We start from the raw sequence: 24,370 nt of genomic DNA, 5'->3' as shown, positions 1-24,370 counted from the left end.
TCTATATTTCCACTTAGACGATCTATCTTATGTTGATGCTCGCCAATTCTCTGCTCTACTACTAGATTACAGGGGTCTGATTCAGCGTGTGACAGAAGCAACATACACCCATTGCCACACACTGGATGTGGTCATAACGAGGGAAAATAACTCAGTCATTCATGGAGCTATTTCAGTGAATGATCCTTGTCAAAGTGATGTAAAGGGGAACCAATCCGGTGATTATCTTGCTGTCCACACAAAACTGAATTGTAGTAAGCCAGATCGTGCAAGTGAGCTTCCGGAAATTCCGCGAAATTCCAACAAGATTTCAACAATGGCATTCAGTCTAGTTTTTCCGCCCTTCAATCTACTGAAGGCGAGGTTGATAATCTTATTGAAACATACACATCTAGTATAGAAGCCCTTATAGGGAAACACGAACCTCTGCAGACTAAAGTGATAACTGTGAGACAAAATGCCCAATGGTATAATGAAAATATTCGCGTAGAAAAATAGAACCGTTGAAACGCATTGAGACAGTGGCGACGGACCAAATTAACCGTTCACCAACATATTTATAGTGAGCAATGTCGGATGGTTGGTTCACTTCTCTTTCAGTCAAAGTCTTATTATTCGGAAAGAATCGAAGAATGTGGTAAGGAAAATAGACAGCTTTTTAGAATCAACAAAAACCTAATGGGACAGGTGAAATTAACCTACCAAGCTGTAATTCTGAAAAAGACTTAGCAAGCAAGTTCAGTGATTACTTTCTGAATAAAATCAGCTTATTCAGGAACAAATATTGCCGAAGTGAACTCATCTGCTGACATTGACATCTCTGTCATGACTGCAGATATTGCATTTGATGGAGAACCATTGGCAAAGCTCTCATCAACAACCCAGGATAAGTTGCGCAACATGACCTCGCAATCGAAGTCCTGTGCGCTTTATCCACTGCCTATAGACTTATTAAATCCATGTATTAAATCACTGATGCCGTTGGTTACCTCAATCATGAACAAATCATTGGCTGAGTCAAAGATTACATTATGTTTCAAGAAGGCACATGTCAGGCCATTGTAAAAGAAGCCTGGAATGGACAAGGGGGAGTTGAAAAACTACCGCCCAGTTTCAAATCTGCCATTTCTGTCTACGATCTTGGAGAAGGTTGTGTCCCGGCGTTTAGAGGTTCATCTCCATGCAAACAGTCTCCATGACAACATGCAATCGGCCAACCGCATGGGACACTCTACTGAGACGGCACTCCTACGTGTACATAATGATATAGCTTCTGCATTGGATAACAAGTGCAGAGCGGTGCTTGTCATGCTGGACTTGTCAGCTGCATTTGACGTCATCGACTTTGGCATACTTCTGAAATACTCTTATGGAGTGACTAATACCGCACTATGCTGGATACAGTCTTATCTGAGTGAACGACGACAGTGTGTTGCCAACGGATCTTCCACCTCACATGACAAAGTACTAGATGTTGGGGTTCATCAAGGGTCGGTATTAGGACCACGAACATATTGTATGTACCGATTGGAGAGAGTTGACGTCGCGATAGCCTTCGCTATCATTGCTATGTCGATGACACATACATTTACATGGTCTTAAAACCACAGGACAGTTGGAATACAGTCTCAGAAAGTCTAGTAAGCTTGTCTGACAGATATCAGTATCTGGATGAACGCCAACATGCTTATGCTTAATCAGGAAAAGACGGAACTTATCGTCTTTTCCCCAAAGTGTCAGCAAACAATGGCTTTCCAGCTCAAGGTCGGTGCCAGAACTATTGACGAGTAGGGGTATACTTTGATAGTTCACTGAACATGGAGAAACAAGTGAACGCTACTGCCAAAACCTTTTACTACCAGATCAGCAACATCGGCTGTTTTCGGCAGTTTATAGCTACAGATGCATGCGAGATGTTGGTGCATTCACTTGCTACCACTCGGTTAGATTATGGTAACGCACTGCTCTGTGGTATATCTGACAAACTAACTAGTCGTCTACAGAGGGTCCAGAACACTGCAGTACGGCTAGTTACTCGTACTGGAAAGACAGAGCACATCACACATGTGCTTTATTCGTTGCACTGGTTACCTGTTCCATACAGGTCGCAGTACAAAATGCTGGTATACACGTACAAGGCACTGAACGGAACAGCTTCTCAGTACCTACAAGAGATGGGTACCCTGTATCAGCCGTCACGATCACTGCGGTCGGAATGCAAGAACTTTTTTTCCAAAGTAGAATGTTGGTCAACCTCGACAGAGTATGTAGGAAAGAAATATGTATAAGTTGCGTTTAATTTGTTTTATTGCTTCTGTTTTATTGGGGTGTTTTTTATGTAAACAAGTCAAACGGATATTAGTTATCACATCCCATGTTTTGTGAAAATACCAGTTGGATCAGTTTACACCAAACTTTAAACGTAACATGTAACGTCACGGTACCCAAAACGATATATTCTTGAAATAAATATCAATGTATTTATATCGTGATATCAATTCCACTAATGTTTGTTTATTTTTCGTAAATGTATACCATATACACACGTTGGTATTTCCGGCACGTGGTTTTAAATATAGATCGTGAAATATTATCAGGGTTGTTGTCAGTAATTCCTGAAAATGTGAGAAACAAATACTTTATTCCTGAGCATCTAATAACGTGAAAGTAAACAAAATGTATGGCCGATCCATCCTATACTCACCGCATAAAATGACCTCCAATTCCTTCCTCGAAATATTTTACTGTACCAGGCCCGAACGATGCCATAGCGCCTCCAATGAACTCCTCTTTGCTCCAATCCCGCTCACAGTAATCAAGGGGAGATACCGCTTCTTTTCCAAAATAGAGAGCAAGCGATTCCAGCACGGCGTTCCGTCTGACCTGTTCCTGTAACGTTAGCAAACAACGTTTGTCGTATAAACGTAATATTTGTTATCGAGTAACTGTCAATGGCACTTGATGGTGCACGGGTCTGACTGTAAATGCCTGTGTTAAAACTAGTGTCGGAAGGTTGTGGTCGGTGAATTGTTTGTCTTTACTATCTTTCAATTCCTAACATGCCGGTTTGTATTAAATGTTAAGAGGGTGTGTCGTTATGTTGAAACTAACGTTTTTTTTTGACATACATTGAACTTAGTTATCTGTTTGAGAAATAGGCTATTTCTTTTTGTTTGATATGAAAGTCCGTGGTTTTTTTTTATCACGCCACGAGTATGGCTTGTTGTACATTTATTAATGGTTATAAATTTATATTATTATACAAAATTCATCTTGAAAATGTGAGGTTAAGTAAAGTAATACAAAACATTACGACAGGTAGTTCATATCTTAATCTTTAGGTCACTAAATAAATGATATAGAAACACAAGTGACGAAGGAAGATAGTTGATGACGCGTGCCCAGTCTGGGCCTTGAACTCACGACTTCCGGCACCCGATCGTCGTGGTCATAATGACGAATTATTCGTACCTGTATCGCAATGTAGATATACAGACATAGATACGAATTGTATATATAAAGATAATATCAAACAATAGAATATGCTGCCTTTAAATAATACTACATTAGTTGAATGTAACGTAATTGTATAAAATACCAATAAAATGGATTGTGATTTTAGAGATATCCCAATATTCATTCCAGATATATATCTAACATTGCTGTGAAGAGGGTTTGGAAATAAAATAACTTTAAACCATGTTTTTCTGTTTGTTTTAGAGATAAATTTGTATCATATATCAAATTGTTTGAACCATGAGAACCATCGAGACAGTATTTTCTAAACAAAGAATGTAATCACTGGTCGACCAACCTGCTGTTTCCCCCATTGTCGAGCCTGTTCTCCAGCAATAAACACAACCAGTGCGGGACTTCCCTTATGTGACGTCGCGTCCATTGTACATGTGATAGGTCCACGTTCACATCCCGTCACATGGCTTGGTCCACCATTTGTCTCTATCTCACCAACTAAACCCTTTTTGGGCCAAAAACTCCTTTATCAACCGGAAAATGCGAACATTTATTTTATGAGATAGGGCAAGATCGTTCAAGATTCCTTGTCGCAGAGTTATATATAACTTAAACCTCATTAGTTCAGGACAGTTTATGCGTCTCCCATTTCACCGTACGTGTGTGTATCATCATTCTGTGCTATGATATTTCAGAGCTTACTCGTTTTTATCGTGCTATGCTTTTTATGATTGATCAGTTCTTAAGCTAAAATCAAACTACTCTTAAAGAGTAAAGTTTCCAAAAATACTTTAATGGAATGTATATAATGTATCACTAGAATTATAAAAAAGTTAGACAAATATACCCAAAACAATATTCATTGTGACGTCATTTTCTTCTAGTGACAAGTGTTCATATGCAAATTTATGTTATTTGTCAAGTCACTGAATAACACTCTAATCAGGTAACAACACAGATGTGTTTTGTTGTGCATATTACAAGATTTTTTTGGCATTCAGTTGTTATTATATTTTCTTAACTGTTCTTACCCCTCATATGTTACAATAACTGTTGTTACCTTCTCATATGTTACAATAACTGTTCTTACCTCCTCATATGTTACAATAAGTGTTCTTACTTCCTCATATGTTACAATAACTGTTCTTACCTCCTCATATGTTACAATAACTTTTATGTAATCTCCGAACACGTATCTCTTGTGGATTTCTCTTCGTTCAACCGGAAGTATTGGTTCGAATGTGATTTTATCTAAAATGTAGGTTACAAAGTAATATCAGAATCAAACTAATTGACTGGGCAATAACAACACAACATATCACTATTCCCGAAACGTACTTATGTTAGACTCCACACTTGACAGATATAGTATTGGTATATATTTTCAATGATATGTTATGTATTATATATATGGGTAGACATTCTCACCTGTTGCTGAAGGGGGCGTGGCTATAATGAGTCTCTGGCCAGTCACCTGCAGACCGTTTTGACAGGACACAGTGACTACTTCATCATCCTATAAATATACCGTAGTGTCGTTAAACTGCATAAGGTTGGTGGGATGGTGCCCGACCACGTGGGTTTTCCCCGGAAATTCCGGTTTACCCCTACATCAAGACCCCATGCGCACTACGAACCGTCCGAACAAAGATGTTTCATATACATGCAGATATTGTTTTTGTTAAAAATTATTGTGAAGGAAATATGTGTTAAATAATTAAAACTGCATCATTTAAAAAACGAACAATTTGTGATTTTATTATGGGCCACTAAGACGGTACCTAAAACTACCCCCGCAGTCATACATTCTGCTAATGACAGATGCAGTACGTGCTTACCTATCAAGATATATTTGACCAACGAGAGGCCAGTTTAATGGCGACCATTAATAATATAACCAAAATATAACTTTGTGCTTTTTGAGTTGAAACGTTAAACGCGATAGAGAAAGTTAGTTCCTCTATGTTTTCCACATTATACCTAGCTTGCGTCACCTGAAACTGATACAATGGCGTTGCGTCTGTTGTGTGGTGTTATAAAACGTTAGTCGGTTAATATACACATGGAGCTGAAAACCATAGTTCTGTAGAAAATCACTTCACTGGTACATAACGATACTGACTTTACAGACCTAACTTTATAGGGATTGTACGGCTTTTTTTTAAATTTTCGACATGTTTACATTTTTACTATAGAACAATTGTTTCATGTTATTTACTTGTTCTTAGATCAATAGTTTATTTACTGCGTTTTGTATATGCGCCGTCCTTTAAACGATATTGGCGGAATAGCCATATTTAAATAAAAATTGGCGCCAATATTAAACCGTATTAATTTGAGCGTTTGACGCAGGGGCATTTCCACGCTATCCGAAGCCAACCACGAGACTACCATTGTACAAGGTTAATATATGACGTCATAAGTACACCACGCGTTACGTCACGGAGGTTTTGCTTTCAGGCTCAAATGAAATGCATTTCTGCCGGTTACATGACAGTATTAACCGACTCATTTTTGGTTAGTATCAGTTTTGACGTAGAAGCTTATAACTTATCGTACGATTCGAGCTGTTTGTCGGTTAAAATCTGACGACATCATACATTATAGTCTGCTTACACAACTGACAAATAGACACATGCAATAACTCTGTATATACCATTGTATTATTTTCCCATCCATATTTACTTCGTTAATACCCGAGTTCGAACCGGAAGTCAAAACAATGACAGATAACTCCATTTTCTTCACTTTAACTGCGGACCGGAAGTTTACTTATTACCACGACTTAATTCAAATTACAACATATCCAATGGAATAGCTCACACAAAAAAAAAGATCTAAACTAAAGCTGGTTTGTAATACATCGATGAATGGGTATAAAAGAGGGTTACTTTTTACGAATTTATCTGGAGGTACCCACCTGGACAATCTTCTCTACTGGATGGTTCAACAGCACGTTCTCCAGTCCCACTTTTTCTACAAGAATTTTTGGAATCTGTTGGGTGCCACCCTGTAAAACAACAACTATACGAATATAAATCAGAATGTATCAGAGTGATTCAAATTTGTTTAACATTATTCAAACTTTTCAATGCCATTCAACTTATATGGACACATGTACATATAGCTAGTGTACAGCTGATATATTCTCCATTCTTTTTATTTAGCGTAAATTTAACATTGCGGGGAAGTGCGGTGATTATACTGATTAATCATAAATGTTCATTTAGAAAAGTTCGATTTCCTTGAAATCGTCAACATATGCGATAATTAAGAAGATTGCATATCATTGTGATACAGACACATTTTATAATACTCCGCATTTTATCCAAACTTAGTCGACAATTCAGGATTCCTGTCCCACTAAACTGTGTTAGTTTTCGTATTTACAGTAACCTCCCCTTATTTTTGTTCTGTATACCGTAGAACAGTTGGGCTAGGACACTGCCGCTGTCCAGGTAGCCTAGATGTTTCCTATGTTTTATATCTTTATTCTGTTATATTTTATCTATTTTATCCTCGTAATTTCGTAATTACCCTCAAGGTATGATTTTCTTATAAGATAAATATTTATCCGACCCTTAACCAAACCGAAAAACTGTTTCCAGTGCGTTGTTACAGTTTTGCAGTGGCACAGTTCTTTTTTTGGGTTTCCGGTAGAGGTAACTAATGTGTGACAGTCAAGCTTGTTTCGGTTTCCGGTAGAGGTAAATAATGTGTGACAGTCAAGCTTGTTTCGGTTTCCAGTAGCGGTAATTATTGTGTGACAGTAAAGCTTGTTTCGGTTTCTGGTAGAGGTAACTTATGTTTGACAGTAAAGGTTGTTTCGGTTTCCGGTAGAGGCAACTAATGTGTGACTGTAAAGCTTGTTTCGGTTTCCGGTAGAGGTAACTAATGTGTGACAGTCAGCTTGTTTCGGTTTCCGGTAGCGGTAACTAATGTGTGACAGTAAAGCTTGTTTGGGTTTCCGGTAGAGGTAACTAATGTGTGACAGTAAAGCTTGTACAAGAACAATCCTCCAAATCACTTGTTACTAAAAATAATAACAACACTAAGAACGTGTTTATGCTTGCGATGACATCGAATGGCGAGGTTCTTACTAACTTGATAATCATCTCAGCAGATTATTTAGAGAAAATATGCCAATAAGTCGCGTTACTTCATTTTTTTTTTACTTTTCTGTAAGTTTTAGACGGCGGTTTCTTTCATTATATTCATATCTGTTAAAAGTTGTGTCGACAAACGTAATGTCACTTCACTTCAGTTGATGTGTAGGTCAGGTTTTCTTTGGTTACTTCATACAAATGTTAACTTTTCTGTAGGTTTAAACGTATATATGGTTAACTTTTCTATAGGTTAAAACATATGTATGTTAACTTTTCTATAGGTTAAAACATGCATATGTTAACTTTTCTATCAGTAAACATACATATTTTAACTTTTCTATAGGTTAAAACATATATATGCTAACTTTTCTATAGGTTAAAACATGCATATGTTAACTTTTCTATAGGTTAAAACATACATATGTCAAGTTTTTCTATATGCTAAAACATACAATTGTTAACTTTTCTATAGGTTAAAACATACCCATGTTAACTTTTCTATATGTTAAAACATACATAGGTTAACTTTGCTATAGGTTAAAACATATATCTGTTATCTTTTCTATAGGTTAAAACATACATATGCTATTTGTTCTATAGATTAAAACATGCATATGCTAACTTTTCTATAGGTTAAAACATACATATGCTAACTTTTATATAGGTTAAAACATACACATGTTTAACTTTTATATAGGTTAAAACATACATTTGTTACCTGTTATATAGGTTAAAACATACATATGCTAACTTTCTATAGGTTAAAACATATATATGTTTATTTTTTCCATAGGTTAAAACATACATATGCTAACTTTCTATAGGTTAAAACATATATATGTTTATTTTTTCCATAGGTTAAAACATACATATGTTAACGTTTCTATAGGTTAAAGCATACATATGTTTAACTTTACTATAGGTTAACATATACATATGCTAACTTTTCTAGAGGTTAAACATACATATGTCAACTTTCCTATAAGTAAAACATACATATGTTAATTTTTCTATAGGTTAAACATGCATATGTTAACTTTTCTATAAGTTAAAACATACATATGTTATCTTTTTTATGGGTAAAAACATACATATGTTAACTTTTTTATAGATAAAAAAATGTTAACTTTTCTATAGGTTAAAACATACAAATGTTAACTTTTCTATAAGTAAACATACATATTTTAACTTTTCTATAGGTTAAAACATATATATGCTAACTTTTCTATAGGTTAAAACATGCATATGTTAAAATTTACTATATGATAAAACATACAATTGTTAACTTTTCTATAGGTTAAAACATACCTATGTTAACTTTTCTATATGTTAAAACATACATAGGTTAACTTTTCTATAGGTTAAAACATATGTATGTTAACTTTTCTATAGGTTAAAACATATATATGCTATTTGTTCTATAGGTTAAAACATACATATGTTTTCTATAAGTAAACATACATATTTTAACTTTTCTATAGGTTAAAACATATATATGCTAACTTTTCTATAGGTTAAAACATACATATGCTATTTGTTCTATAGGTTAAAACATACATATGTTAATTTTTCTATAGGTTAACATATACATATGCTAACTTTTCTAGAGGTTAAACATGCATATGTCAACTTTTCTATAAGTAAAACATACATATGTTAATTTTTCTATAGGTTAAAACATACATATATTAACTTTTCTATAAGTTAAAACATACATATGTTATCTTTTTTATGGGTAAAACATACATATGTTAACTTTTTTATAGATAAAAAAATGTTAACTTTTCTATAGGTTAAAACATACATATTTTAACTTTTCTATAAGTAAACATACATATTTTAATTTTTGTATAGATTAAACCATACATATGTTAAATTTTTCTATATGCTAAAACATGCAATTGTTAACTTTTCTATAGGTTAAAACATACCTATGTTAACTTTTCTATATGTTAAAACATACATATGTTAACTTTTCTATAGGTTAAAACATGCATATGTTAACTTTTCTATTTCTGTTGATTATAACATTTTATCGTTCTAGTCTTGATATCCTGTTCATGTTAAGAACTTTACACACTGACCTTGACCTTTAACCCCTGAGCTGATTCCTCTGTGACCTCGAGCATAGGTTCAAAACCACCCGATCCAGCCACTGACATCATGAGAGCCAACACAGACTGTTCTGAAGGCTCCATCGACGAAATGCTCCGAATGATAACCCGCATGTATTCCTTCGCCGCTGAAAAACCAGGAGGAGCTATTTTAATAATGACACTGGCCAAAAATGATTTTATGAGAAGTGCTATATTTACTTCAGTTTAAATGATGAATGCTTTTAACCCCTGTGGTTACTAAGGACGAAACATTGACGCGTGCTTAACCGGAAGTTATGATAAGATGCGTGTTTACTGCATTATAGTTTACATAGCCGAGTAAAGCTTAGGTTAAATGATATAACACTTATATCTATATAATTCTACCTACTTATAATTATAACGGTGCTTCCATTGTGAGAAATATATATTACACTAAAATATTGTCATAGATTTACGTCATGTGTATGCGTGTCACTGTTTTAATTTGTTTGGTTTTGAGGAATATAGTGGAGAAAATGGATCATTCCCGATCTTTTGGATAGAAAGACGAATCTCCAACCCCAGAGGAGATTTCCGATTGTCTTACTCTTGGCCGTTGAAGCCTTGAGTGCATCATTGAATAATCTCCTCCTCGAAGGGACATTTCTTTTTCTAATCATTAATTTAGAGGACGATCCTTTTCCAACTTCATCCCAGAAAAAGCGTCTACTTTTCCTAGTGGGTCATCTGAAATAGATCGGACAGTCTCAACAATCGTGCATTTCTTTGAAGAAGAAAAAAAGACGGAAATGTGCGTACACGTAAGAGCACGTTCCTGTTCCGCCAGCCAGGGTACGAAAGGAAGACATTGGTGCGACTTACTTTTCGTCCATAGGTGTTGTTTTATAAACGTCTCAAAGTCGGTGTTGTCCCATTCCAAAGCATTAGGACCCTGATACGGGTGGGCAGGATCTACTGTCTTTCGGTATTTCTCCATCTCTTGACAAGTTTTATATCAAAAATCACATATACCGTATTCTTTGCCACATTTGATATCTGGTTTCAATCTCAAACCATTATTTATTTATTACTATTATTGTTTTTAGGTATATAATTGTTTTTTTCTCCGTGAAAAATAGTGGGGTTTGGTTTGGATTGGTTTGATTTATTGTTGTTCAACGTCCTACCAACAGCTTTGGTCATTTAAGGACGGCCTCTCCTGTGTGAAGATGCATGCGTGTAGGGTATGTGTGTGTGTTTTGGGAGGCTGCAATGTATTCGTGTTTGTCTCCATGTGATAGCGCGGAACTGATGCCAACTTTATAGTGCTATCTACGCGAAAAAAGAGGGGAAACAATAAACCATTTCTTGACATCAATGTCAATACACATTTTATTTTCACGAAGTAGATATAGAGCCGTAAAAATAATCGTTGATTCATTTCTATTAAATACTCTGAATGGGGGAAAAACAACCTGGGTACCTCGAGCGCGAGATGTGAACACGACTAATGCCATGTGATCAATATAATCCAATCAAATGCGTTGTTAATTGGATGATGTTTTACATTTGTTAATTGTACTACACGACAGTCGTCTTACCTTATTCATGAACATCTTGAGGTCTAACAGCGAAAGAACGGGTAGGGAGGGAGTGTCGCCGGTATATGACGTAACTTTGTTTCCCCCAATTTGAAGGAGATACGTCCCTTCTGTTTGCTGTGGATACGTCTCTAGGCCGAGCTCCTCCAGTAGCGCCATGATGGGTTTCTGTGGCCTTCAAATGGGTTAACACCATTGAAAACCGCGCCACCTCCCTGTCTTCCTCATATTTAAATTTCAATTACAGAATATGAATGTCTATGATGGTTTACAACAAAAGCTATTTCCACATAAATTTAAGTCTATGATGGTTTACGACAATAGTTATTTCCACATAAATGTATGTCTATGATAGGTTGTGACAATAGCTATTTCCACACAAATATATGTCTATGTTAGTTTGTGACAATAGCTATTTCCACACAAATATATGTCTTTGATAGGTTGTGACAATAGTTATTTCCACATAAATGTATGTCTATGATAGGTTGTGACAATAGCTATTTCCACACAAATATATGTCTTTGATAGGTTGTGACAATAGTTATTTCCACATAAATGTATGTCTATGATAGGTTGTGACAATAGCTATTTCCACACAAATATATGTCTATGTTAGGTTGTGACAATAGTTATTTCTACATAAATTCAAGTCTATGATAGGCTGTGACAATAGTTATTTCTACATAAATTTAAGTCTTTGATAGGCTGTGACAATAGTTATTTCTACATAAATTTAAGTCTATGATAGGTTGTGACAATAGTTATGTCCACATAAATTTAAGTCTATGATAGGCTGTGACAATAGTTATTTCTACATAAATTTAAGTCTATGATAGGTTGTGTCAATAGTTATTTCCACATAAATTTAAGTCGATGATAGGTTGTGACAATAGCTATTTCCACACAAATTTATGTCTATGTTAGGTTGTGACAAAAGTTATTTCCACACAAATATATGTCTATGTTAGGTTGTGACAATAGTTATTTCCACACAAATATATGTCTATGTAAGGTTGTGACAATAGTTATTTCCACACAAATATTTGTCTATGTTAGGTTGTGACAATAGCTATTTCCACACAAATATGTCTTTGATAGGTTGTGACAATAGTTATTTCCACACAAATATATGTCTATGTTAGGTTGTGACAATAGTTATTTCTACATAAATTTAAGTCTATGATAGGCTGTGACAATAGTTATTTCCACATAAATTTAAGTCTATGATAGGTTGTGTCAATAGTTATTTCCACATAAATTTAAGTCGATGATAGGTTGTGACAATAGCTATTTCCACACAAATTTATATCTATGTTAGGTTGTGACAAAAGTTATTTCCACACAAATATATGTCTATGTTAGGTTGTGACAATAGTTATTTCCAAGCAAATATATGTCTATGTTAGGTTGTGACAATAGTTATTTCCACACAAATATATGCCTATGTTAGGCTGTGACAATAGTTATTTCCACACAAATATATGTCTATGTTAGGTTGTGACAATAGTTATTTCCACATAAATTTATGTCTATGATAGGCTGTGACAATCGCTATATTCACACAAATATATGTCTATGTTAGGTTGTGACAATAGTTATTTCCACACAAATATATGTCTATGTTAGGTTGTGACAATAGTTATTTCCACACAGATATATGTCTATGTCAGGTTGTGACAATAGTTATTTCCACACAAATATATGTCTATGTTAGGTTGTGACAATAGTTATTTCCACACAAATATATGTCTATGTTAGGTTGTGACAATAGTTATTTCCACACAAATATATGTCTATGTTAGGTTGTGACAATAGTTATTTCCACACAAATATATGTCTATGTTAGGTTGTGACAATAGTTATTTCCACACAAATATATGTCTATGTTAGGTTGTGACAATAGTTATTTCCACACAAATATATGTCTATGTTAGGTTGTGACAATAGTTATTTCCACACAAATATATGTCTATGTTAGGTTGTGACAATAGTTATTTCCACACAAATATATGTCTATGTTAGGTTGTGACAATAGTTATTTCCACATAAATATATGTCTATGTTAGGCTGTGACAATCGCTATATTCACACAAATATATGTCTATGTTAGGTTGTGACAATAGTTATTTCCACACAAATATATGTCTATGTTAGGTTGTGACAATAGTTATTTCCACACAAATATATGTCTATGTTAGGTTGTGACAATAGTTATTTCCACACAAATATATGTCTATGTTAGGTTGTGACAATAGTTATTTCCACACAAATATATGTCTATGTTAGGTTGTGACAATAGTTATTTCCACACAAATATATGTCTATGTTAGGTTGTGACAATAGTTATTTCCACACAAATATATGTCTATGTTAGGTTGTGACAATAGTTATTTCCACACAAATATATGTCTATGTTAGGTTGTGACAATAGTTATTTCCACACAAATATATGTCTATGTTAGGTTGTGACAATAGTTATTTCCACACAAATATATGTCTATGTTAGGTTGTGACAATAGTTATTTCCACACAAATATATGTCTATGTTAGGTTGTGACAATAGTTATTTCCACATAAATGTATGTCTATGTTAGGTTACGAGAGGAGAACTTCATCTGTTACAGTTTGAATTGCTCATCGACGTAATAAATTCGCACATGGTCAGGAGTTATTTCTCCTTTTATGTTTCCCAACATGAAGCATTTCTCTTCGGACTAATGAATTGTTTGATTAGCCGACAGACGGATCCGTTGATATGTTGATCGATTAATTAACGGTGGTTGTACGTGTTTACAACTTCTGACGTCATATTCAAGGCCCCAAGACCAAGAAACGATCTTACGTCTAAAGTTGTCTTCAGTTTTGACAATCACAAAAAAACGTCATGAAATGTGATACATGATTGGCTAAGCAGAAGCTTAAGTCTTCAATTATTTCATAATTTCTTTGGCCAGATATCTAGTGACGTGAATTTTGTTTTTAAAATTGCGTCAACCCCAGTCCTTGTGGAGTAAAGAATGGTTTTGTCATCACAGAGATCAGCCGAAGACCTACATGTATATAAAGTAGAATATTCTTAAAAGTATAAAATTAACGTATCCGGCCGCTGTGATCGTAAACCTGTTTGTGAGGTTAATATCTAGACATAAAATTTGCTGAAAAGAAATTATACATACCTCCCTACCCAGTGACCTCCCAAGTCAAAATCGTCCGTGGTGCCATTTCTTGATTTTAACGGTAATGTTAAAGTTCGACCGCCGACCCTGTCTGTATTATAAACAAGAGCTTTTAATCAAATTTTCTTAATTCCAGCAGGAAGCATATTCATAACAAGAGGCCCAAGGGCCTTAGCGTTCACCTGAGTTTTATCATAGGTACTGGAAGCTTTATTTTAGTGTTTAGATGTGATGTGGAAATCAGCATGTTAACTAAGTGAAATACAATACTTGGCATGTCATCAAAGGATAAGAATTTGAAAATATTGGTAAATGTTCCCTTTGGGGCCCCGCCCTTGCCTCTGGGGATCGGGCAGGAATCCTAATTTTACAATGTAGTACCCTCATTTACCAAAGATGATTCTGACTAAGTTTGAGTAGTTTTCTGCTAAAAATGGATAAAATATACCCAAAAGTGTTATTTCCCTATATAAACTGTAGTAGTAAACGTTACACCCTTCCCATGGGAGAACGGATAGCTCGGGGTCCTGAAATTTACAATTTAAATAAAGCCCCTGGTTATCTTTCTTTTTTGCACTGAAATTGAATGTAATACCTCTGAGACTGGAGAAAAAGGTTTTTGAAATATTGGTTAATTTTCCCTTTGGGGCCCCGTCCTGGCCCCAGGGGTGGGGATATGAATCCCAATTTTACGGTTTTGTAGCCTCATCTACCAAGGATGATTCTGATCAAGTTTGAAAAATATCCATCCACTGGTTTTTGAGAAGAAGATGAAACAACGGACGACGCACGACGACGGATGGAAAGCGATTAAAATGGAGTAAATATTTTACAGTTCCTTTTTTTATATTCATTATGATAAACGGTCAAACACCTTCAAGGCCTGCAATTTTAGACTGATTAAAATGTATTAGAACAAGAAATACACAGTATCACTTTAAAAGAACGAAAACGTTTCATGACAATAGACCTCTCTAACTTAACGGAGGTATAAACGGTATGTGTGAAAGGGGAAACATCGAAACATAATAGTGTGTGAAAGAAAGACACAGAAGTATAAACAGTAAGCGTGACAGGAGAGACACATACGTATTAACAGTAGGTGTGACAGGAGAGACAGAAGTATAAACAGTAGATGTGACTGGAGAGACACAGAATTATAAACAGTCGGTGTGACATGAGACAGAAGTATAAACAGTACGTGTGACAAGAGAGACACAGTAGTATAAGCAATATGTGTGCCAGGAGACACATAAGTATAAACAGTAGATGTGACAGGAGAGACACAGAATTATAAAAAGTACGCATTACAGGAGACACATAAGTTAAAACAGTAGGTGTGACAGGAGACATAGATGTATAAACAGTAGGTGTGACAGGAGAGACACGGAAGTATAAACAGTAGATGTGACAGGAGAGACACAGAATTATAAACAGTACGCGTGACAGGAGACACATAAGTAGAAACAGTAGGTGTGAAAGGAGAGACACGGAAGTATTAACAGTAGGTGTGAAAGGAGACACATCGGTATAACAAGTACGTGTATCAGGTGAATCACGGAAATATAAACAGTACGCGTGACAGGAGAGACACAGAAGTATTAACAGAAGATGTGACATGAGACACAAGTATAACAAATACGTGTATCAGGAGAGACACAGAAATATAAACAGTACGTGGGACAGGAGAGACAGAGAAGTATGAACAGTATGTATGACAGGAGAGACAGAAGTATAAACAATAGGTATGGCAGGCTACATGGAAATATAAACAGTAGGTGTGACGGGATACACAGAAGTATAAACAGTAGGTGTGGCAGGAAAGACACAGAAGTTTAAACAGTAGATGTGACAGGAGAGACACAGAATTATAAACAGTACGCGTGACAGGAGACACATAAGTATAAACAGTAGGTGTGACAGGAGACACATAAGTATAAACAGTAGGTGTGACAGGAGTGACACAATGGTATAAACAGTAGTTGTGACAAGAGAGACACTGAAGTATAAACAGTAGGTTTGACAAGAGACACTGAAATATAAACAGTAGGTTTGACAAGAGACACTGAAGTATAAACAGTAGGTGGGACAAGAGAGACACTGAAGTATAAATAGTAGGTTAGACAAGAGACACTGAAATATAAACAGTAGGTGTGACAGGAGAGACACAATGGAATAAACAGGAGGTGTGACAAGAGACACTGAAGTATAAACAGGAGGTGTGACAAGAGAGACACTGAAGTATAAACAGTAGATGTGACAGGAGAGACACTGAAGTATAAACAGTAGGTGTGACAGGAGAGACAAAATGGTATAAACAGTAAGTGTGACAAGAGACACAGAAGTTTAAACAGTACGTGTGACAGGAGAGACACTGAAGTATAAACAGTAAGTGTGACAAGAGACACTGAAGTATAAATAGTAGGTGTGACAAGAGAGACACTGAAGTATAAACAGTAGATGTGACAGGAGAGACACTGAAGTATAAACAGTAGGTGTGACAGGAGAGACACAATGGTATAAACAGGAGGTGTGACAAGAGACACTGAAGTATAAACATTAGGTGTGACAGGAGAGACACGGAAATATAAACAGTAGGTGTGACAAGAGAGACACTGAAATATAAACAGTAGGTGTGACAGGAGAGACACAATGGAATAAACAGGAGGTGTGACAAGAGACACTGAAGTATAAACAGTAGGTTTGACAGGAGAGACATTGAAGTATAAACAGTAGGTTTGACAAGAGACATTGAAATATAAACAGTAGGTTTGACAAGAGACACTGAAGTATAACCAGTAGGTTTGACAGGAGAGACATTGAAGTATAAACAGTAGGTTTGACAAGAGACTCTGAAGTATAAACAGTTGGTTTGACAGGAGAGACATTGAAGTATAAACAGTAGGTTTGACAAGAGACTCTGAAGTATAAACAGTTGGTTTGACAGGAGAGACATTGAAGTATAAACAGTAGGTTTGACAAGAGACTCTGAAGTATAAACAGTTGGTTTGACAGGAGAGACATTGAAGTATAAACAGTAGGTTTGACAAGAGACTCTGAAGTATAAACAGTTGGTTTGACAGGAGAGACATTGAAGTATAAACAGTAGGTTTGACAAGAGACACTGAAATATAAACAGTAGGTTTGACAAGAGAGACACTGAAATATAAACAGTAGGTTTGACAAGAGCGACACTGAAGTATAAAAAGTAGGTGTGACAAGAGACACTGAAGTATAAATAGTAGGTGTGACAGGAGAGACACTGAAGTATAAACAGTAAATGTGACAAGAGACACTGAAGTATAAATAGTAGGTGTGACAAGAGAGACACTGAAGTATAAATAGTAGGTGTGACAAGAGACACTGAAGAATAAACAGTAGGTGTGACAAGAGAGACACTGGAGTATAAATAGTAGGTGTGACAAGAGACACAGAAGTATAAACAGTAGGTTTGACAAGAGAGACACTGAAATATAAACAGTATGTTTGACAAGAGAGACACTGAAGTATAAAAAATAGGTGTGACAAGAGACACTGAAGTATAAACAGTAGGTTTGACAAGAGACACTGAAGTATAAACAGTAGGTGTGACAAGAGAGACACTGAAGTATAAATAGTAGGTGTGACAAGAGACACAGAAGTATAAACAGTAGGTTTGACAAGAGAGACACTGAAATATAAACAGTAGGTTTGACAAGAGAGACACTGAAGTATAAAAAGTAGGTGTGACAAGAGACACTGAAGTATAAACAGTAGGTGTGACAAGAGAGACACTGAAGTATAAATAGTAGGTTTGACAAGAGACACCGAAATATAAACAGTAGTTGTGACAGGAGAGACACTGAAGTATAAACAGTAGATGTGACAGGAGAGACACTGAAGTATAAACAGTATGTGTGACAGGAGACACTGAAGTATAAACAGTATGTGTGACAGGAGAGACTGAAGTATAAACAGTAGGTTTGACAAGAGAGACACTGAAGTATAAACAGTAGATGTGACAGGAGAGACACTGAAGTATAAACAGTATGTGTGACAGGAGAGACTGAAGTATAAACAGTAGGTTTGACAAGAGAGACACTGAAGTATAAACAGTAGATGTGACAGGAGAGACACTGAAGTATAAACAGTATGTGTGACAGGAGAGACTGAAGTATAAACAGTAGGTTTGACAAGAGAGACACTGAAGTATAAAAAGTACGTGTGACAGGAGAGACACTGAAGTATAAACAGTAGGTGTGACAAGAGACACTGAAGTATAAATAGTAGGTGTGACAAGAGACACTGAAGTATAAACAGTAGGTGTGACAGGAGAGACACGGAAATATAAACAGTAGGTGTGACAAGAGAGACACTTAAGTTATTAAAAGCTCTAGCGAAATTGTAGTGTCTAGAATTAAAGGGTCATCTGTGTTTTAATGTATTAATAATAAATGGAACTACTTGCCGATACCAGCGATGGTATAAGTGCATTTACATCATCATATCACTAAATATAATTTTAAAATGCCCGGTTAAACATATCCTCATGCGGCTTGCTTCGTATTACATTAGTTATTTGATTGATTGATTGATTGATTGATTGATAGGTTTTACGGCCGCTTCACTACCGAGTAGTTTGGTTATCCAGCAGACGAATGTAGTTATTTGTAGCAACGGTCAATATATAGGCTAGCAAAGGGTCATAGGTCAAATCGACAATTAATATTGATCAGCAATGCATACTTAGAGGACCCTGTGGAAGATAAGTTTTGCTAAACAGGTTTTTTTTATCCTCAGTAAATAAAGTTTATTATTAATATTATCATCACATCATATCATAATGTATAACTTGTCTTGTATACATGTCCAATTTGTAATTTTAATCACGACGCTCAGTGCTAGCTATGCACAAATACATACATCATGTCGCTTTGTCTACGTGTCCGGAGCAGTGGCTGGCCTTAGTGACCTGTTCTGTGTTGATGAGCCGCTACGAATCCAATGATTACTTAATCTGGAACAAAGGACACGTGTTCAGGTTCACAGTAACCGTAGTTGGTGCAACAGATCGTGTTTACATGTGCAATACATTATCGATACTCCACGGGGCCACGCGCACTTACAGTGTACGACTTCTGTATCCCTGGAATATGTCATAGAAAAAACTTAAGGCACGCGGCTAGCTACAGTATATGATTTGTTTCAGGGGGAAAACCCGGAAACCTGTTCCTTGAAGATTACAGAGAAGCGAGACCCGACTTCAAAGCTAGCAATCAAAGGGTAAAAAAAGTCATCAATGAGGTGATGCACACTGACCCTTCGATTATTTCATGACGTAGTAAGGGGTGAAGAGAGCGTAAGTGGTTTGTTAGTTGGATTCTTAACGGGTCTTCAACACAAAAGAGGTCATTAGGGTCAATACAAAGTAAATTGGAACCCTGGAGTATCGAGGATGACTACAATAGGAGAACAATACTAACAAAATGAACGTTTGCTTAATAAAACATGAAGTTAGTACTTAAAATTGTTACCTGAACCCTTCACGGATGAACAGCAAACACGTAATACGATATAATCTTTCGTGATGTTATGCAGATAATATAGGTATATAGTACTCGGCTGTAGACAAATGAATTGCCATGTACCATGTCCGAAAGCGTTCTTTTAATAATAACACATCAGTTTCCTTTAAAATCTTTATGTTCTATTTCATGCTAGTTGCTAGAGAGATTGTCGGCAGGGGTTGTCCCAATCACCTTCTATCAGCTATTTGCTATTTCATTTATTTAAATTGGTGTAATTATTATTTAAGAATGAAATTGTATGTCTTGTATGTGTTTTACCATGTATCATTTACGTGTCTGATTTATTACATGAGATAAATGTTATTATTTATTAATATTGTCACGTGGGTTTTATTATCATTTCAATTGGTAACCGAAACATAATATACAGTAATAAATGTTGGTCAAATACGGATATATATCTTTGTATCAGAAAATGTGGCATTATTTGGCTTCAAGAACACAAATATTAAGTTCTGGGTTTGTTTTGTGAATGTGGTAAGCGGCGGTCATCCCGGATAGACCCGCCCCCACGACGATAACGTCTACATTCCGAACACTACACGCATCGTCAGACATTTCCAGTCAAACTATGTAGATAAACACCACACGCAGATATCAATCCAAATGATATAATTCCTGCTTCAGTATCGCCTTGTCGGAGCCGTCATGTCATTCACAGTTGTTTCCATTGATAAATCCGCGATCCGTTCTTTTGTTGCGTAATCTACCCGGAATAAAGACACCCTGAAATGATAGGTTCGCTAGACCATACAATGATAAGTTTTGTCTGGCGTTAAGTCCATTCGGTTTGCTTCCAGTTCAGTAATTATATCATACGGGTACAGCCCTTCGTGATAAATAAACGAACTGTGCACAGGTACAATATTCACCAAAGCAAACACAATTAAAACTCTTGGCATTTAAAGTGTTGGCCTATCCCGTCTCTGTTTACAGTTGGAAGGGAGACAACTCGTATTTGTGTTTTCGTATCTCTAAAATGGAACGGACAACGGAATTGATTTCAGTATGTAAAATATGGAACATTGACAATTAAATAATGATAAACAGGACGTATTGAAGAGTATTTTTTTATGTAGTGTTAATTTGAATTGTTGAAGGAGAGGTAATACACATTAGGCACTTTATAGATAAATATCAATGTTCTTTATACAATACTATACTATCAGTTCCTAAAATGTTTGTTCGTGTTTCATAAATAGATACTATCCACTTTTTACTTTTATAACAATTTGATATTTCGGGCGCGTGGTTCTATGAAAAGAACGCGAAGTACCATCAGAGTTACGTAGGCCGTTGAACCGGCGTTACTGTACTCTGGAAGGGACACTTCCGGTATTTTGGCGAATATTTGGGGATAAACGATCAATATCGGCAGAAAAAAACGCATAGTTGAAATATGTTGGAGACAACGAGGGTTCTGAATAAATTTTTCTCCAAACTCTCATTTGTTTTGAAAAAATAGACTTTGGAAAATCATATCCAAATAAATAGCGTCGCACGCTACGTAAATCAGGAAAGTCTTGTTTTGGTAACTATTTTTACCTTTAAATTGTTCATGCAACGATAATCAGCAGCCAATAAAGCTTAATACAGTTTAATTGTCACGAAAAGTATTCTCACATAAAACTGTATGCATAAAAGTACTTCTTTGCATTCGATAACAGTTTCTTGCGCCGATTGTGCACTTACTTTTATTATAAAATAATATCGTTTTCGTGCACATCATTGTTATTATATAATTTACAAATATATTTAAGCAGGTATGTAAGTTATTTAAGTGAACGAGTTGTCGAATATTGCACCGTTCTATGATATTACTTTTCAGAGCAGCGGCCGACATGGACTGCTTTCAAGCATGTGTAATATTCTTCAATTTGCCCTGTTGTAATCAGAAATGCCATTACAGTTCACGAAAATATGGATAAGTACACATCAAACGAAACACTCAAGTCATGACACATGGTTTGACACATGTACATGCAATGTACATTTTAAATTTCCATATACGTGTATGCGTAATCTTAAGTTGACAATGCGCGCAAACAACAAGTCTCCGAAAAAGATACAATGTTGTACACTGCTTCTGAAAACAAGGACGACACCGACCTCAAACGTTCTATCAACCAATCGACCAGCCAGATGCAGTGAGTGACACGCTGAAACAACCATTCGGTTTGTGGGCGAGTTATTTTTGAACACGGCTTGTTGACGCCGTAACGATGTTGATTGTATTTTATCTTTAGTGTTTTCACAAAAAGCTTGCCAGAACGAGTATAAACTTGTACACAGAGCCCAAACTGCCCGAAACATTTCCTCAGACCAAGTCACAGTATGTTCATGAGCCATGACATATTCCTACAACTCTGAGTAGACGGGTTCACAGTAACAGTTAAGATGTTATTGTTTGTGACCGGAACTATATATGTAACAACGCTCTAGGCTTCTATACTATAATGCATTCGATAACTCATTTTTAATCATGTAAATGCTCAGATGTGACATCGACTTGCCACTTATTTTTGCAAAGCAAAAAGTTGACAAATCATTCTCCAAAAAATAATCATGTGACCTAAACTACTAATATACAAAACCTAAATTAAGACTAAATCTAAAATCTAATTATTATAAGGTGTTAGTACACCACGTAATTATTTTTTGGAAAATGGTTGCTTAACTTCTCTTTTTGCTTTACATAAATAAGTGACAAGTCGATGGCACATCTGAGCATTAACACGATAAAATGCCGAGTTACATACTTACGTGAAAATTATCTCGGCAAAATAATCTCGGAAAATCTAAAAATATGTCGACATAATTTAAGCGTTATTGCGACATATTCATAGATGATATCGACATCCTTATGTCAGTGTCTTCCCGTGAGTTAATTAATGTCTTTCTAGCATAAGCTTTATTTTAGAAGTACCTGTGACTACACATTTCCAAGTTAAGTCTCGATATCTGGTGTTGAGATTCATCGTCACGCACGTGTACTATTGTTTACCCGGTGTGACTATAATTTACACTACGGTAACGGAATGCCCGATACGCAACACGGGAATCACGACACGAAAATACGACAAGAAAAACATGTGTATTACGAAGGGTGGGATTCCTTAATAGCCAGCGTCACTTAAGTATGTATGCGAGTATGTGTATATACGACCTAGAGGCAGAATGTGTCTGTGTACTGTATAGTTGTTTAATTCCCGTGATTTTATTTCCTGAACTTAATCGCGGTGGGGGTTACTTTTTGCGAATCTCAATTTCTATAAGCCTATCTCGGAACACACAAAAATCCCGTCCTAATGGGATACTATTTTTACAGTTTTTGTCTAATGGTTGGTTTTTTTCACAACCACATATTTAAAAAAAATCATTTCTTTAGTAGTGTTAGGTACCTTACGTCCTCCATACTTAACGACTATGGAACGTTCAGGTTGTGTGACAGGAATGCAAATGGTGGACTTAGTGTGTGTATAATGTGACTTTGAGGATCAATATTTTTGTGTCGACTGATAATTCTTGAAGATTGTTTCTAATGGATACTAGTTTGTTTCTCAGAGAATACTGTGACAGTGGAATTTGTGCCAGGCAGAACACGTCTCTTAAGTTGTTAAATACTTCATAAACATAAACCCCAAACAAGTCTGGATTATGGATTTTGGGTTTTCTTGGACAGAAAGGGAATTGACCAAAACATTAAATTTACCCCTTTGATATCTAGGTTGGTTCGGTTTTACAGGGTTTAACGTTCTATCAAACGCTAAGGCCTTTTCGGAATGTACCTACAGGTGTGTTGTGTATGCATGCCAGTGTTTAAGAGCAATTTTACTATATGATACTTGGTTCATGGCACGTTCGCAATATTCATGTTTGTACGAAACCAAATTGCTACAGTTGTGAAATCATCTATTTTATCCTCTAACACAACACACGTGGAGGCACGTCCTTAAATAACCATAGCTGTTAATATGACGTTCAACTAAATGAAACAAAAACAAATCAAATTTACCCTTTCCTGTGTTTCTGTTATTCATCATTATATTTTGTAAACCCTCTCTTGGCACTACCACACATCTGGTTGTATAGCAGAACTTCACTCATCAAAAAATCAATGGGTAAAGCCCTAGACCGAAACAAACGTTTGTCGAGGTAAGGCAAGACACGTGTTCGATCCTGAGGCCGGAACAAAATGAGCCAAGACAACCTCATCCGGACAAACATGTACGTCTGTTAATTACCTGAAGTTGTGAAGAGACTGCTTAAACCAATACTGAAAACTCATGAACTTTTCCCACACGGGTATAGCATAAAATGACACACTTACTCCGGTTAAATGTGGGGAGTTCAATGTAGGCAATGTGT

At 35.9% G+C, this 24,370-nt stretch overlaps 1 protein-coding gene across 1 annotated transcript; it reads right to left on the bottom strand.

Annotated features, from left to right (window-relative positions):
- Window positions 1-3,933: 3,933 nt before the first annotated feature.
- On the bottom strand, window positions 3,934-10,652 carry LOC110458421 (amine oxidase [flavin-containing] A-like). The gene is made up of 5 exons (XM_021510101.1): window positions 10,538-10,652; window positions 9,662-9,819; window positions 4,900-4,987; window positions 4,622-4,722; window positions 3,934-3,995 (listed from the first exon to the last, which is right to left on the bottom strand). Exons 1-5 carry the CDS (start codon window positions 10,650-10,652, stop codon window positions 3,963-3,965), a joined length of 495 nt encoding a protein of 164 aa, XP_021365776.1. The 3' UTR covers window positions 3,934-3,962.
- Window positions 10,653-24,370: the final 13,718 nt, after the last annotated feature.

This window comes from Mizuhopecten yessoensis, unplaced genomic scaffold (assembly GCF_002113885.1).
Source record: "Mizuhopecten yessoensis strain PY_sf001 unplaced genomic scaffold, ASM211388v2 scaffold9573, whole genome shotgun sequence".
NCBI classification, from domain to species: domain Eukaryota; kingdom Metazoa; phylum Mollusca; class Bivalvia; order Pectinida; family Pectinidae; genus Mizuhopecten; species Mizuhopecten yessoensis.
Note: the sequence above shows the minus strand (reverse complement) of the source record. Positions and strands in the feature narration are given on the sequence as shown.

Bases quoted from the DNA above. Each gene is read 5' to 3' on its own strand.
- LOC110458421 (XM_021510101.1), bottom strand. From the start codon at position 10,652: ATGGAGAAATACCGAAAGACAGTAGATCCTGCCCACCCGTATCAGGGT. The intron at 4,988-9,661 runs GTCAGTGTGTAA...GTATATTTATAG, and splicing joins CTCAGGGGTTAAAGGTCAAG to GATGATGAAGTAGTCACTGT. The intron at 4,723-4,899 runs GTGAGAATGTCT...CCTACATTTTAG, and splicing joins CACGCCCCCTTCAGCAACAG to ATAAAATCACATTCGAACCA.